Source organism: Vulpes lagopus, chromosome 12, assembly GCF_018345385.1.
Source record: "Vulpes lagopus strain Blue_001 chromosome 12, ASM1834538v1, whole genome shotgun sequence".
NCBI classification, from domain to species: domain Eukaryota; kingdom Metazoa; phylum Chordata; class Mammalia; order Carnivora; family Canidae; genus Vulpes; species Vulpes lagopus.
Window position 1 is genome coordinate 15,012,681 of NC_054835.1, and position 17,244 is coordinate 15,029,924.

At 40.4% G+C, this 17,244-nt stretch overlaps 2 protein-coding genes across 8 annotated transcripts in view; one reads left to right on the top strand and one right to left on the bottom strand.

The window, feature by feature from the left end:
- Positions 1–91: 91 nt before the first annotated feature.
- SRR (serine racemase) lies at positions 92–15,163 on the bottom strand. 7 transcript variants are annotated; one of them, XM_041724722.1, is made up of 9 exons: positions 15,013–15,163; positions 10,504–11,050; positions 4,971–5,142; positions 3,584–3,710; positions 3,291–3,394; positions 1,535–1,654; positions 1,337–1,411; positions 655–864; positions 92–311 (listed from the first exon to the last, which is right to left on the bottom strand). In XM_041724722.1, the coding sequence occupies exons 2-9, from the start codon at positions 10,530–10,532 to the stop codon at positions 96–98; spliced, it is 1,053 nt and encodes a 350-aa protein (XP_041580656.1). In that variant the 5' UTR covers positions 10,533–11,050; positions 15,013–15,163; the 3' UTR covers positions 92–95. The 7 variants fall into 7 exon arrangements, with proteins under 7 accessions (XP_041580656.1, XP_041580655.1, XP_041580659.1 ...); XM_041724721.1 differs by having other exon boundaries at positions 10,504–10,619; positions 15,013–15,145; XM_041724725.1 differs by lacking the exon at positions 10,504–11,050 and having other exon boundaries at positions 15,013–15,108.
- Positions 15,161–17,244, top strand: part of SMG6 (SMG6 nonsense mediated mRNA decay factor) — a 244,824-nt gene continuing 242,740 nt past the window's right edge. The window contains exon 1 of the mRNA XM_041724719.1: positions 15,161–15,376. Coding sequence (XP_041580653.1) covers positions 15,289–15,376 — 88 coding nt within the window. The 5' untranslated portion in view covers positions 15,161–15,288. The remainder of the gene's footprint in view (positions 15,377–17,244) is intronic.

The window sequence follows — 17,244 nt, forward strand, 5'->3', positions numbered from 1 at the left end:
ATTTGAAAGCTGTTTAAGAGAGGAAGATAGGAAGTTTAACCAGGAACCAAATTTTCCAAGCGTCTGGAGACACTGAATCCAATCTCTTGCATAAACTAAACAGAAACAGATTGATAAGGAGTTGGCCTTTCAGCCTCCTTCACCCAAGTTAAGGAGGTTAAGTCTACATTTCCACCACTGAGCACAATACAAATGTTCTTTACTTCTGGGGAAACTGTTTGAAAATGCTGAGACAGCACAGCGGCTACTCCAACACCAGCTGTAGGTTCAATAAGCAGTTTCATCCTCTCCCACACCAGCTGGGTTGCATACTGTTGGTATGGAAGGGAGTAAGAATTAGTGAAATGGGAGAAGGGGAAAGAGCCTAGCTGATTGGCCTTTACAGTTAAAGGCCAAGTAAGGTTATATGCCCAGTCTGACTTTTCATTTTGGTAATATGTATATGCTTACCAATGAAGGGCAGGGCTTTTTTCCCCATCCTAACTCTGCTTCTACTGTTGAGAGGGTTGTTTTAATAAATCTGGGGCACCCTCCCACACATCATGAAGTCACCTAGCCAAGTCCCCAGGGAATAAGTTGCTACTTAGCACAGGAGAAGACTCTTTGGCCTAAGAAGTTGCTTCATTCTTTCATATTTTCCTATCAGAGCCTCACCTTAATTTCTTCCTCTGTGACTGTGAAGACATCATCAACAAGGTCCCTTATAATAGGCCACGTGTTTAAGCCAATGCTGGATTTGACACCATCTGCTATGGTTTCTGGAGGATAGGGATTGGGAGTCAGTTCCCCTTTCAGCTTGGACTGGTAGCAGTCATCTGCATTCAAGGGTTCAGCAGCATATACCTTCACACTAGGTCTGAGAGCCTGGGAAGAGGAATATTAGACACCTTACAACTAGCCACAGCATTTTGCCTGCATACCTATAGTAAAATAGGCAATACAGGTAACTCAATTCTGTTCAAGAGCCTTTCCTTTGATCAATGTAATAAAAATTAGACCTTCAGCATTTTAAATTGTATGCCTAGTACTACCCATTAGATGTTGCTTAGGTCACATCTGGTTCTACTGGTAACTAGGAAAAGGAGTACCTTCTGACTTGGATAGTGAGTTGTTGAGGTGTAATTCAGAGAAAGGACTGTAATTGCTTTTTGCCCTGTAAAGTTGCAACAGATTAACAACAGGGCACAGAAGAGCCTTCTATTTCAAGTGCCAAGGATTGATGGGAAGGAATAGCAATTTGGGGGGGATGTTGAGCCAAATATCCTCAGTGTACTACAATATAAAATAAAATTCTCTATGCCTGAAGCAGCGAGTCCTCCAGAAGCTATTTTCTTACCTTAACTGTAATTGCTATTCCAGCAACCATTCCTCCTCCTCCTACAGGTACCACCAGTGCATCTACCAAGGGTACCTTTAATGAAAAGAATATAAAATATGTCTATTAATAACCAGTTTTATACATACATAAAATAATTGACTCTACAGCCAAATATCAACAGTTTACTGGTAGCTAAAAAAAATAAACAGCTCTTACCTGGTTTAGTACTTCCATAGCAATTGTCCCTTGCCCAGCTATCACTGCAGGCTCTTGGTTGGGATGTACCATGATGCCTTCTGTTTCTTCCATAATTCTTCTTGTAAGATTTTCTCTGGACTGAAAGAGTAAGTTAAATTAATGAATTCAAAAGAATTTTAATGTATTTAATTTGTATTTACTAGAGTTCCCAACAAGATAGATTTCATTAATACTTCATTAGCCATCTTTTTTTTTTTTTTTTTCAGACTTTCTTGGGCACTGGGTATGTAACAATGAAGAAAATAGTCCCTGTGCTCAGTGGAGTTCTTTTTCTTTTCTTTTCTTTTTTTTTTTTTTTAAGATTTTATTTATTTATTCATGAGAGAGAGAGAGGCAGAGACACAGGCAGAGGGAGAAGCAGGCTCCATGCAGGGAGCCTGACGTGGGACTCGATCCCAGGACTCCAGGATCAGGCCCTGGGCTGAAGGCGGCGTTAAACTGCTGAGCCACCCGGGCTGCCCTATTTTTTCTTTTTTACGATTTTATTTATTTATTTATTTATTTATTTATTTATTTATTTATTTGAGAGAGAGGATGTGAGTGAGCAGGAGGAAGAGGGAGAAGCAGACTCCACTGAGCAGGGAATCTGATAAGGGGACCTCATCCCAGGACTTGAGAGATTATGACTTGAGCCAAAGACAGGTCTTAATCAGCTGAGACACCCAGGAGCCCTGGAATTAAGTTCTCATATGCAGGGGAGGGGTGGCATATAACTACATACATGGTATGTCTAAATGCTATGGAGAAAAGTGAATCTGTTTTTTAGAGGGTGCTCATGATGAAGGTCCTTTGCTAATGTGACATTTTAATAGGTTTGAACAAGTGCTGTGGATCTCCAGAATATTCCAGGGGGAGAGTAATAGCAAGTGCAAAGACCACAAAGTAGGAGTGCTTGGCTTTTCTAAGAAAAGGCTAAGTTAATGGGGTTGGTGTGGGATGTTTGATGGGACAGTAGTAGTGGAAGATGATGTCAAACTGGAATGACCGTTTCATCCAGGCCTTGGATGATTGCAAGAACTTTGGTTACCACTGTATATAAGATAGGAAACCATTGGAGGATTTTCAGCTGATGAGACAAGTTCTGACTTATTAAATGGATAGTTCTTGTTTGTCAGAAAATAGACTAGTGGGGCAAAGGTAGAAAGAGACCAGTTAGGCTACTATGTCTAAGTGAAAATTGATGCTCTGTTTGAATCGGCATTGATGGTAGAGGCTGTTAGTTATTTTGAGCAACTAGAAGAATAAAAGTTGCCATTTACTGAGAAGGAAAGGACTGGAAGAAGAGCAGCATTGGGAGGAAGATCAGGAGTTTGGTTTAGATGTGCTGAGTTTGAGATGCCTATTAAGACATTCCAAGTGGGCGTATCAGATAATCATTGGACATACCCAATCCAAGTCTTAAAGGGAAAGGCCCAAGGTTTAAGGGCAAAGGTCAGGGCTGGAATTAGAGTATAGGTTATATACTGAGTCTGAGCCAAAACCAAGAGTTGGTCACCCAACTGACTGAGACACGTGGGTGCCCCAGAGTATAGGTGATATTTTAAACTATGAGATTAATGATCTCATCTTAGTATAGGTAGATAAAAGGTTGGGCATGCTAGCATGGAGAGATGAAGAGGAAATGGTATATAAGAAATAGCTAATAGGTTAGGAAGAGAAGTTTTATTTGATGGTGAAAGTTGTTATGGTGACACTGAACGCTGCTCTCCCTTACCTCATCATTCTGTTCACTGTACACTATGGAGGCTCCATAGGCTTGTATTGCCAATTTTTTACAGTTGGGAGCTGTTTGGGGCACCACAATATAAGCAGGAATGCCTGGGTGGGAGAAACGTATAGTTAGTACAGATCAGGATAATTTAGGATAGAAACTTGTTCAATTTGCTTATTATGAGATAGGAACCTGGAAATGACCTTCCCACAATTACCAATCTCACTGAAAGAATACCTTTCCACTCTTCCTTCTCTGCTGATCCTACCCAGTATCTTGAGAAATTAGTCAAGTACCTTCTAATTTGGCAGCGTAGGCAAGAGCCTGGCCATGATTTCCACTGCTGTGAGTAACCACAGCTTTGGGCTTATCTTCTGAGGTGGCAGGAGTCAAGCCTTTGATTGCATTAATGGCACCACGAATCTGGAAGAGGGATGGTGAGACCATGTATTTTATTTAAAAACTTCTTTTCAAAACACCAAGGAGCTTTCCTAGATTTTCTCTTCCTAGGACTGCACATTATTTCCTCACAAAATCCGGTTGATTGTACCTCTGAAATATCTCACGTGCGCCTTTGCCACTAATTTGGTGAAGCCTCATTTCTCAACTTGCATGTTCCCAAACCTCAACTGATCCTTCCCCAAGGATCGTTCTCAAATATTTTCACTAGATTATGAAAGTGCCTTTTAAAAAGTTAGCTTTTTCATTGCCTGTTTTTTAAGTACAAATTCCTTTTAAGTTGCAGTCTTTTTAAAACATTTACTGCTTCTGTCACTTTTGTAGCTATCCTAAATTGCTTCCAGTTTCCCTCCTACAGGTTAGCTCACACCCTTGTACTTCTCAGCATGCTGGTACCCCTACCTATAATTCTTTTACTTCACTCTTGGATCTCGCTAAAAGTACTCACCTTGTAAAATTTGGATCAAACATCACCTAGTTCAACTTCCTTGATCTCCCATGCAAAACTAGGCCTTTCATGCCATGGCATTTTATCTCTATCTCTCAAGTTACTTGTCATTAACCTGCTTGTTGACTAGCCTGTCTTCCCCTGCAAGTGTGGATAATAGTACAAAACCTATGTATGTTTGTGTGTGTGTGTGTGCGCCTAGTATAGCTAGTGAATATAAGTATTTGATGTAGGATGAATGAAAAGCCATGGCAGAAGAAAAGGGCAAAAGAGAATAGAGAGTGTAACATAAAAATGCTCATTAATGGATGGGGAAAAGGTAGTCCTAGAATACCACTTAACTGGTACTAATACCTGTCAGGCACAGTGCCAAATGCAACTTTCAGATTTTTACCTGAAAGGATCTTAAAACTCAACAGAAATTACTGCAGTGAATGGACACATAAATCTATGTATTTTTAAATTTTAAAAACCTATTTAATCTCTATACACAAAGTGGGCTCAAACTCACCCCAAAATCAAGTCACATGCTTTTCCAACTGAGCCAGTCAGGCACCCCCAGAAATCGTTCTATCATTACCCCAACATAAGAAATTTTGAGGTTATATTATTTACAAATACCACAATGCTGAGTAACCAGGGCTTGATCAAAACTGTTTCTTCAGCTATAAAAATAATTCTACCTACTTCCCTGGGTGGTCAGAAGGACCAAATAAACGTATATATGTGAACTGGTTTGAAAAGATACATGATACAGTATCAAAAGGAATTGTTACCTTAAAAGATCCAGTTTTCTGGAAGAGTTCACATTTGAAGAAAAGATTGCGCCCTGTTACTTGATTCAAAATGAAGCTTGTTAGCACTGGTGTGAGGTGAATAAAATCTTGAATGTTGACATGAGCTTTTTCAACATCAGCAAAGGAGATGCAGTACTGAGCACACATGGTTCTGGAACCCAGGAATAAAAAAGGGATGAAAGCAAAGCCTGGGACAATATGTTTAATGAAAAGATTTTGAAAATGGCCAACAGACCCATAGAATGTACAACACCAAGAGTGAACCATAATGTACCATAGACTCTGAGTTGTAATGATGAGTAATACAGGTTCAATTATAAACAATCCCACTCTGATAGGGGATGTTGATAATGGGGGAGGCTCTGCTTTTGTGGGGGTATGGGATATGTGGGAAGTCTAAACTACCCATTGGTCTTGCTGTGAATCTTAAATTGCTCTTAAAAAAAAATCTCAAAGGGGGAAAAAGGGAAATGCACAACAGGAAAATACACCTGGGGTCCGTGATATTAATGGAATGGTCTCTAATTCTGGGGCTCCAGAATCTGTATAGAAGGGAACTTGTCTTGAAGCTGAATTTCTTAGTAAATGTGTTTTTTTTCCTGGTGAAGCTTTATAGGAAGTAATTGGTGATTATGGAAGGCTTAAAGCTTACCCCTCACCCGTACCATCCATCTCTTGGCACTGTCACTGGTCTCTACTTTTTCATCATTGTGAAGTTTGAATGGTTCAAAATCTGCTATATATTTTTATTTAAATTATTTAACAAGGGGAAAAATTGCTTACAATCCTACCTTAATAATGTTCATTTTCTGTCTCCTGTTTTTTTATATACATACATTATATGACAGTTAAAATCATAGATAACATTGTTTACTCCTATTTTAGTCTCAATTTCTTCAAAATTTTATAATTTTTAATAACTTGTTTCCACTTTTCACTATTTTTTAAAGATTTTATTTAATTATTCATGAAAGACACAAAGGGGCAGAGACATAGGCAAGAGGGAGAAGCAGGCTCTCTATGGAGAGCCTGATGCAGATCTCAATCCCTGGACCCCGAGATCATGCCCCAAGCCAAAAGCAGATACTCAAAACACTGAGCCATTGAGGCATCCTTATTTTTCACTATTTGGTTTTGTTTTTTTATTTTTCACTATTTTTAATGTAGCATTTAAACATGAAATTTCTCTTTATTCCTTATGAACAAGCAAAGCAGTGCATGTTTAATTAAAAAAAAATTTTATCTATTTTCTCCCCAAAGACAATTGCTATCTAAGTTTTTGGATTTATCTTCTCAGGTCCAGATACATCTACAGACAAAACTTTTTTGATAGGTTTGGTAATTTGCTTTTTCTCAGACAATATTATGAATATGAATCTATGCTTATCTAGATACAGGACACTGTAAATGGCTGCTTCTTTTTAAAGATACCATAGTTTTAAGGGTGTGGTTTTTAAAGATTTTATTTATTTATTCATGAAAGACAGAAAGAGAGAGAGAGGCACAGACACAGGCAGAGGGAGAAGCAGGTTCCATGCAGGGAGCCTGACGTGGGACTCGAACCCAGGTCTCCAGGATCACGCCCTGGGCTGAAGGCGGTGCTAAACTGCTGAGCCACCCGGGCTGCCATAGTTTTTTTTTAAAAAAAGTTTTACATAACTTGATCATTTAGTTTCTTTTGTCTATAATTTTTTCTCTATAATAATATAATGAACAGATAAGTTGCAAGATTTTTGTGGGTAGATTCTGCCAAATGGCATTTTCCATCGAAAGGTATGCACACTTCTAAGACATTTGATACCCACTCCCAAACTAACTTCCATGCATACCATGCCCTGGGCTGGAGGCGGCACTTAACTGCTGAGCCACCTGGGCTGCCCACCAAACTAACTTCCAGAGAAGTTGTAGATTACATTGATTTACACTTCCAACAGCTGTTTCTAAGGAATGGCCTTTTTTCCCTTCACCCTGTTGTATCACTTGATCTGTCAATTTAATGAAATGTGTGTAGTAGTTTAGATATGTTTTACTAGTGATTAAACTTTTTCCTGTATATTGGCCACATTCTTTTGTGAATCTTTAACATAACACTGACCAAGTCATCTATTTTTTTTTCTGAAATGCGATGTTTATCAAAAATTAAATTTCTGGGCAGCCCCAGTGGCCCAGTGGTTTAGCGCTGCCTTCAGTCCAGAGCGTGATCCTGGAGACCCAGGATCGAGTCCCATGTCAGGCTCCCTGCATGGAGCCTGTTTCTCCCTCTGTCTGTGTCTCTGCCTCTCTGCTCTCCTGAATAAATAAATAAAATCTTAAATAAAATAAAATAAAATAAAATCTTAAAAAAAATTAAGTTTCTATTAACGCTTGGAACCTTTCTGGACTTTGTATTTTGTTCCACTAATTAGACTGCCAATCCCTTCTCCAGTTCACTGTTTTAATACGTTGTCACGATTACTCTAAAACATATTGGCTTTTCTCACACATCAGTTCTTTCAAATGAATTTTCAAAATCCTTTATCAAGATTGCCAGTTTAAGATATATGAACTGGGGGCATAATTGATATTTTAAAATACTGAGCCTTCCCATCTATGAACATGGGTGTCTTTCAACTTAGTAAAATCTTTTTGGTTTAGGTTTCTCAGTAAGATTTTCATTATGTAAGTCCTGTGTAGATCTGATTAAATTTATGCCTAAGTACAAAATATTTTTGTTGCTTTTGAGAGAAGGTATTTTTTAATGAGATTTTTTTTTTTAAATTTTTTTTAATTTTTATTTATTTATGATAGTCACAGAGAGAGAGAGAGAGAGGCAGAGACACAGGCAGAGGGAGAAGCAGGCTCCATGCACCGGGAGCCTGACGTGGGACTCGATCCCGGGTCTCCAGGATCGCGCCCTGGGCCAAAGGCAGGCGCCAAACCCCTGCGCCACCCAGGGATCCCCTTTAATGAGATTTTTAAAAAGATTTTATTTATTAATGAGAGACCGAGAGAGAGAGAGAGAGAGAGAGAGAGAGGGAGAGATACAGGCAGCGGGAGAAGCAGGCTCCATGCAGGGAGCCTGATGTGGGACTTGATCCTGGGATTCCAGGATCACACCCTGGGCCGAAGGCAGGCACCAAACCTCTAAGCCACCCAGGGATCCCCTAATTAGATTCTTAAATTGCTTACCGATGCTTACCGATGATATATATATAAAGTAATTTTTGTATATTTATCATGTAATAGGATACTTAACTAGATTACCTTGTTAGATCTAATCATTTTATAGTTCACCCTCCAATCACACCATCTGCAAATAAAGGTAATTTGTTTTTTTTTAATTCTTTTTTTTTTTTTTAAGATTTTATTTATTCATGAGAAACACAGAGAGAGAGAGGCAGAAACAGGCAGAGGGAGAAGCAGGCTCCATGCGGGAAGCCTGATGTGGGACTCGATCCGGGGTCTCCAGGATCACACCCTGGACTGAAGGTGGTGCTAAACCACTGTGCCACCGGGGCTGCCCCTAATTTGTTTTTCCTTATAAGAATACCTCTGGTAATTTTTTCAGTGACTTCACAGCTACTTGGTTTATCAGGATTTGCCACTTCCTCCTGAATTAATTTTTATAATTTAGATCTAATTTTTTGGAGAAATCCTCTAATTAGAAATTTTAAATGTATTAGTATGAAGTTGAATGTATTAATATTTCTAAGCATTCTTCCTATCTTTGGTACTATTTAAACATTGAACAAGTACCTCTATGTATCAGATATTGTTTGATCTGGGGATATGGTGTTAGAAAAATAGACTCGTCCCTGCTCTGAAAGCTTATAATCTAGTAGAGAGATGTATAATAAATAATCCAAAAATAAATACATATTTACAAATACTGATAGATGATATCAGGGAAATGTGTTATGATAGGATACTATAATGGGAGAGCATTTAGATCAAGGAAGGAGGTTAGGGAAGGTCCTCTAGAGAAGTCAAATTTAAGTTGTGGCCCATAAGGTGAATGGGCAGAGTAGATGGAAAAGTGTTTCATTTGGAAGGAATATGTGTGAAGGCTTTAAGGAGGAAAGGAACATAGCATATTCCAGAAACTAAAAGGCCAATGTATCTAAAAATAGTGATCAAAGGGGAGTGTGATAAGAGAGAGAAATTGGCAGGGACCAATGACTCATGAATTTTTTTCTGAAGAGCAATGGAATGTCATTGGACAATTTTGAGTAGGTAAATGACATGTTAGAATTTGTATTTTCATAAAATCACTCTGGCTTCATTGTGTTGAATGAAAAGGAAAGAGATAATGGAAATCAGAGTCCATTTACAAAGTATTATCTACATGAAAATCTACAGGTGCTTAGATGGTGGAAATGAGGATAGAAAAAATAATCAAGATACATTTTGGAAAAACAAATCTGATTTAAAAATGAGCAAAGGACTTGAATGGGCATTTCTCTAAAGATATACAGATGCACACAAGCACATGAAAAGATGCTCAACATCACTAATCACTAGGGAAATTCAAATGAAAACCACAATGGGATAACACCCTACACCTATTAGGATGACTACTATTAAACAAACAAGGGTCTACCAGGATATGGAGACATTTGAGTTTTTGTGCACTGTTTGTGGAAATATAAAATGGTGCAGCTGGTATGAACATTATGTCAGTTCCTCCAAGAATTACACAGAATTACCATATGATCCAGCAATTCCACTTCTGGTTAAATACCCAAAAGAATTCAAAGAATGTTTCAAAGACATAATTGTATATAGCTAAAAGGTGGGCAAAACCCAGGTATCAACAGATGAATGGGTAAATAAAATGTGTGTGTGTGTATGTGTGTGTGTGTAAATATACACACACACACACACACACAATGGGATATCATTCAAGCTTAAAAAGGACACACACACACACACAAACAATGGGATATCATTCAAGCTTAAAAAGGAAGGAAATTGACAGGCTAAATGGATGAATCTTGGGGATACCATGCTAATTGAAATAAGCCAGTCACAAAGAAACATACTGTATGATTATACTTGTGTGAGGTACCTAGAGTAGTCAGAATCATAGAAACTAAAATGGTGGTTGTCAAAAGTTGGGGTGGGAGTGGGGGGAGGAGAGGAATGGGAAGTTGTATAGTTTCAGTTTTCCAAGATAAAAAGAGTTCTGGAGATTGGCTGTACAACAATGTCAATGCACCTAACACCACTGAACTGTACACTTAAAAATGGTTATAATGGTATATTTCATGTTACATGGACTTTACCACAATTAAGAGAAAAGTCATACACAAACACATGCACAAGAGATACATTTTGGAAATTATAATTAGGCCTCTCGGTTGCAAGTCATAGGATCCCAATACAAACTGGCTTAGGCACAAGATGGAAGTAATGAGATTTACTGGTTCGTGGAATTCAAGAAGAGCTGAACCATGGGAAGGGCAGGAATATGGAATTCAGGAACAACTGGAAACAGGGACTTGAGATTTTTCCAGGACTTTCTCATTCTCACCTCTGCTGTTTTCTGCATGTTGGCTTCATTCTTTTTCATTGGAGACCAGCTGGTTCCACGTGGCAGGACATTTGACTGCTGACAGCTTCTGTGTTTTATATTTCATGGCTTCCACACTGGAAAGGGATTTTTTTCCCCCTTAGTTTCAGTTCAAAAATTCTGGATAAGGATCCTGATTGGCACATCTTGGCCCAGGACCAGTGGCCAAGGGTGTAAAGTCATTTGACAGTACTATGCAATAGTCAGAAGTATTTACAGAAACGTGAAAAAGAAACAATGATTTCCATAACACAATATCAATCATGTACATTTAAAAACATACATAAAATGATACTATATATTATTTAAAGACACATGTATATTCAAAGACATACATATATGTCTTTGTCTTTAAACACATTAGAGTGGCTACCTAAGAAGTGAGGGAAGGAACACGAATAACTAGAATGAAGGAGAAAAAGAAAATGAGAAAGGACTTGTTGATGACAGAAAATGAGAGAAGACTTGTTGATGAACCAAATAGTATGACTGCCTCAAATCTCTGCACCTGAGGGGAAAAAAGCAAATGAAAGAAGTGAGAAGAAAAAAAGGAAAGAAAATGTACTTCTGAGTGAGAAGTGCGGCAGTTTTCAAGAGAAAAAATGAGAATGTTGAGGTAATGAATACCATAGCTATCCAATACAGATAGAAGAGACCTATCCTGATATTGGATTAAATGTGGGAGTGACAGAGGTGGAGCTGTGAAGGATAACTTCGGGGTTTTGACTTAGATAATGGCATAATTTATTGAGATATAAGACTAGTGAAGAAACAAGTATTTTAAGGGAAAATCAGAGATTTGATGAGCTAAGTTTGAATTATGAGACATCCAAGAGGATGTCTTTTTTTTTCCTTGCCAGAAATGTGTCTATTTTTAAGGTCTATTTTACTTATTTATTTTTTAAGATTTTATTTTTATTTATTCATGAGAGACACAGAGAGAGAGACAGAGACACAAGCAGAGGGAGAAGCAGCCTCCATGCAGGGAGCCTGATGCGGGACTCAATCCCAGGAGTCCGGGATCATACGCTGGGCCAAAGGCAGGCGTCAAACCGCTGAGCGGTGTCCCTGTCTATTTTATTTCTGAAGAATGTGCTCTTTATTTACCAAGTGCTATTCTTTTATTAATTTCTGATATTTATTACTGTTTTCTCTCTTGTTTAGTAATTATTTTCATTTTTAAAAAAAGATTTTATTTATTCATTTTAGAGAGAGCATGCGATCAGGGAAGGGGCAAAGGGAGAGGTAAAAGGAATCTGAAGCAAACTCTGCACTGATCCTGGAGTCTCATGAGGGGCTCAATTTGACTACTGAGACATCATGACCCCAGCTGAAACCAAGAGTTGGATGCTTAATTGACTGAGCCACCCAGGTGTTCCATTACCATTTTCATCCTTTTAAAACTTTGAAGTTTTTAAAAATTTTCATTAAATGAAAAATTTTAATTCTGGTATAGTTAACATACAGTGCTATATTAGTTTCAGTTATACAATATAGGGATTCAACAATTCTACACATTACTCAATACTCATCAGGGTAAGTGTACTCTTTAATCCCCTTTACCTATTTCACCCATTCTCCCACCAATCTCCCCTCTGGTAACCATTAGTTCTCAAGAGTCTTTTTCTCGGTCTCTTCCCTTCATTTCTTAAATTCCACATATGAATGAAATCGGGTTGTCTTCTCTAACAGACTGATTTACTTCTTTTAGCTTTATACTCTCTAGCTCCATCCGTGTTGTTGCAAATGGCAAAATTTCATTTTTTTTATGGCTGAATAATATTCTATTATATACACGTACCACATCTTCTCTATTTATTCATCTGTTGATGGACACTTGGGCTGCTTCCATAATTTGGCTATTGTGAATACTGGTGCAATAAACATAAAGGTGCATGTATCCCTTCTGAATTAGTGTTTTTGTATTTTGGGGGTAAATACCCAGAAGTGCAATTACTAGATCACATTCTTCAATAATAAAAGCACTCAGGCAGCCCAGTGGCTCAGCAGTTTAGCGCTGCCTTTAGCCCAGGGCCTATCCTGGAGACCTAGGATCAAGTCCCACGTCAGGCTCCCTGCATGGAGCCTGCTTCTCCCTCTGCCTGTGTCTCTGCCTCTCTCTCTCTGTGTCTTTCATGAATAAATAAATAAAATTTAAAAAAAAAAGCTTACATTAAAAAAAATAAAAGCACTCAGGCTGTTCATTTTTTTCAGAGTACTGCTTTAATGATTTTAATTAATTTTAAATTTTTAAATTTTAATTTTTTATTAATTTTAATTTTTAAAGCATCCACAACCCAAGCTTTACTTTTTTTGATCTGAGTTATTTAAAATTTAAAAAAAATTTCCAAGTAGTTAGATTTTGCTGAATCTGTGGTTATTTAATTCTAGTTTTACTACTCTGTGCTCAGCAAACATGACCTGTACAATTTTTGTTTTTAGAAATTGAATTCCTTCCTTCCCCATTAACCTGTTTTTTGATTACTCATAAGTGACCAAATTTCTACTGTAGGAATTTAAAACATGATAGAAATATAAAGATTTTTCACTCTCTAACCTTTAAAATCTACTCTCTTCTACAAAGATAATCACTTTAAAAAGTTTGGTGTTGGGATCCCTGGGTGGCGCAGCGGTTTGGCGCCTGCCTTTGGCCCAGGGCGCGATCCTGGAGACCCGGGATCGAATCCCACGTCGGGCTCCCGGTGCATGGAGCCTGCTTCTCCCTCTGCCTATGTCTCTGCTTCTCTCTCTCTCACTGTGTGCCTATCATAAAATAAATAAAATTAAAAAAAAAAAAAAGTTTGGTGTTTTCTTGCACTCCTTCTTTGGATTTATTTTTACAGAAACTTACATATGCAATAAGTAGTTATATGCTGCTCAGATGAAACCATACTCTCTATTTTGTTCTGCAACTGGCTTTTTTAAATTACACATCTTGACTGTATCATGTCAAACACATTTTAATAATCTCAGAAGCTTTCATTGTAATACAAGTCTAAATATGATTGATTGTTCATTTAAAAATTTTTTAAAAATATTTTCTTTATTCATGAGAGACACTGAGTGAGGCAGAGACACAGGCAGAGGGAGAAGCAGGCTCCATGCAGGAAGCCCGACATGAGACTCAATCCCGGGTCTCCAGGATCACACCCTGGGCTGAAGGCGGCGCTAAACCGCTAAGCCAGCGGGGCTGCCCTGTTCATTTATTTTTACCTAGGTATTTCATGAACCTTTACGTCTGAGGGCTAAATTTGTCTTAAATTTAAATTTCCCCATCAACTTAGTAAATTTTCTTCTATTATTTTTTTGACTCCCACTCCTTCTCAGTCACTTGTTATCACCTTCTGGAACTCATAATTAGTTTTCTGGATCCATTCTCCATGTGTTCTATTCTTGTCTCTCATAGTTTTATATTTTCCTCTCTGAGTTCTGGTAAATTCTCTTGAGTTGAGTTAAACTTTTGGCATATCTCATATACAGTACAGGGACTGTTGCATCAATTTGGCAACTATGGTTTTCTTAAGAATTTTGTTCAGGTTATTTTTCCATCTTTTGAAAAAATTTGACGCAAGGTCCTCTATAACTTCAATGTTAAAATGAATTAGTTATTAATATTTCTTCCTATTTTGGTTTGTTTTAAAGATTGCCATTTGCTCTGACGAACTCAAATTAACCAACCACCTTTAGAAACACTGAATCTTTTCGCATACCTATTGACTTTCTCCACAAGCGCTTAGCCCTCTAAGGTGGCGAAATGTGTGCCACCTAAGGGACTAAATGAGTTCCGTCAGAGATTGTTCAAATCTTTTAGGCTTAGTCTAAGAAAAATTACTGGTAACTATTCTTTTGATGGTGTAGAGGTCCAGTAGACTGTGTCGGTTAGCTTGGGGAGGGAGTTTCACCACAGTTCAGAACAGTGGCTCAGGAACAAGAAGTTAAAATACCAGTCAAGTCATTTTCCCCAGAATCCACAATGATACAGAACTTCCCAAATCGACTTACAGTACCTCTTGATTTACTTACACACAATCTTCCCTCAGCAAGAGCCAACTATACTGTATTTTTTAAAAACAAAGGTCGGGGGTGGGGGAAGAAAAAAAAAAGTCAGGAGTCTTGGGGATGTAGTCCGCCATTACTCTCATACTTCTCTACCGTGTCACCGTGGGCAATTTCCTATGGTTCTCTAGGACTGTTTCCTCAACTTAAAAAAAGGAGGGGGGGTGGGGAGGAGGCAGATAACTGCTCTTAAAAGACCTTTAAGGTCCTCAAGTAAAAGACTGGGGCATTAGTCCGGGTCTGTCGCGGCAGACCCTGGCCTAAGATGACCGGAGGCGGCCAGATTGTGGGGTGTCTCCGTCAGCCCGAGCCCAGACCAGCACCAGTGTCCTCGATGGCCACCACAGCAGCAACAGCAGCCACCGCCGCGAACGCCCGCGTCGCCCGGCCTGGCGTGGCCTGGCCTCTCCTCACCTCACAGGCGCCGCGCTCCCAATTCCAGCCTCAGTTCACCTTCCCGACCACACCTCTGCGCACGCGCAGAGCCCGCCTCCCCACCCCTCTGGAGCCGCTGAACTTGAGTTCTGAGCTTTTCCTCCCTGTGCGGCCACCGTCGTTGGGGGAGGAAGGCGGGAGGGGGCGGGGACACGGGTGGGAGGTGGGCAGGCGCGCGCGCCGCCCGTCGGTCGTGGTTTCCTGGCTGCGCGGGGCGGTGGCGGAGTGGCTGCAGCTGTAGCAGCAGCCGCGAAGATGGCGGAGGGGTTGGAGCGTGTCCGGATCTCCGCGTCGGAGCTGCGAGGGATCCTGGCCGCTCTGGCTCCGCAGGCCGGGAGCAGAGGTGAGTCGCACCGCCCAGCTCCTGGGCTGGGCCTGCCCGCCCCGCCTCCCTTTCCCTCCTCTGCCTCCTCCCTGCTTAGTCCGCGGAGCTCGGAAGCCCCCGCCCCTTCCCCCAGCAGTGGGGGCGGGGGCCGAGGGCGGTCCCCTGGCCGCCCCTGCAGCCTGAGGGCCAGTGTTGGAATCGGATTCGGCCCGCCCCGGCCCCCTCCCGGAGAGCCCTACCCGAATTCCTGCCTCCGCCCCCTTTCTCACCGCGAAGGTGACTGTTCTATTGCCCCAGCCTTTTCAGGCCAGTTTGTGGATTCCTAGTCCTCAGGGGACGGGGCGAGGAGTGGGCGCTGGGGTCTGGGAGGGGCCCCAAGGTGTGTCGTTCCCAGAGGAATCATCCGCATGCCGGTCCTGTCATCCCTTTAGAGTTAGAGAGAAGGAACTGAGAAAAATCGAAGAGAAAGATTGAACAGCTTGGGACTTCCTTGCTGAACTTTTTCCCTCAAGGCAGGGTTCTGAAGGCTGCGCCACCGGAGAGTAGAGAGCTGACTCTACTCTGGTTTGTCCTTGGCGTGTGTAGGAGCAGTTTTTTTTTTTTTTAATTTTTTAAATTTATTTATGATAGTCACAGAGAGAGAGATAGAGAGAGGCAGAGACACAGGCGGAGGGAGAAGCAGGCTCCATGCACCGGGAGCCTGATGTGGGATTCGATCCCGGGTCTCCAGGATCGCGCCCTGGGCCAAAGGCAGGCGCCAAACCTCTGCGCCACCCAGGGATCCCTGTAGGAGCAGTTTTTATCAGAGAGAATGGTTATCTTGCAAATTAAAGTCTCCATCTACACCCGGAAAGCTCCAAGGAAGATTCTAGTATCTCATCTCTCCTTTGTTAGGTGTAGTTGTATAGAATGCTAGTTGTGCTTGTGCAGGCTTGTGGCCAAAGTCTGAATTTTTTTATTTTTATTTTTATTTTTTTTTTGTCATCTGAATGGGATTATTCAGGCTGTTTTTCCCCTCTTCTCTGAAAAGTAGTAGTAGCTTTTCTCATCCCAACTTTCACCTAAGTTACAAAGGCTGTTGAGAGTGAGTTATTCTGGAGGTAAGCTGCTTTACCTTTATTCGTGCTTGGTGAGCTGGTCTTTTAAGCTTTTTGAAAATACTGAAGCACTGTCTTACACTTCAGGGGCTTTTTTTGCTTTTGCTTCTTTCTGTTTTGTTAGGCCTATGAGTTTAAGTGCTGAAGAATATTACTTATTCCTGTTATGAGCTTGTTTGAATTGGTGTTTATAGAACAAACACTAGGATTCTTTTTTTAATTTTATTTATTTATTCATGAGAGACACACAGAGAGAGGGAGAGAGTGGCAGAGACACAGGCAGAGGGAGAAGTAGGCTCCATGCAGGGATCCCGATGCGGGACTCGATCCAGGGTCTCCAGGCTCATGCTCTGGGCTGAAGATGGTGCTAAACCACTGAGCCACCTGGGCTGCCCCAACACTAGGATTTTATAAAGCATTCTGTTTTGAGTACTTTCTTTTTAAAAAGATTTATTTAGTCATGAAAGACAGAGAGAGAGAGAGAGAGAGAGGCACAGGCAGAGGGAGAAGCAGGCTCCACGCAGGAAGCCCAATGTGGGACTCAGTCCCTGGTCTCCAGGATCACACCCTGGTTTAGGTGGCGCTAAACTGCTGAGCCACCAGGGCTGCCCTGTTTTGAGTACTTTCTAATCTCACTAATTCCTGTTAGTTTTCCCCTTGGCAAATTTAGTGTCTATTTGTAGTAGTCTCTAACCTTAACAGATGAAGGTAACATACAAAAAGTAGGTACTTGCTTATCTGCCCTTGGGTAAGTTTATGGATCCTGGAGAGTAGTTTCGAAAGACCCTT

Excerpts from the sequence above, each read along its gene's own strand:
- SRR (XM_041724722.1), bottom strand. The coding sequence starts at position 10,532 with ATGAAGCCAACATGCAGAAAACAGCAGAG. Across the intron at positions 865-1,336 it reads GAATAGCAATTACAGTTAAG|GCTCTCAGACCTAGTGTGAA; the intron begins GTAAGAAAATAG and ends TCCTCTTCCCAG. Across the intron at positions 312-654 it reads TCACAGAGGAAGAAATTAAG|TATGCAACCCAGCTGGTGTG; the intron begins GTGAGGCTCTGA and ends CCATACCAACAG.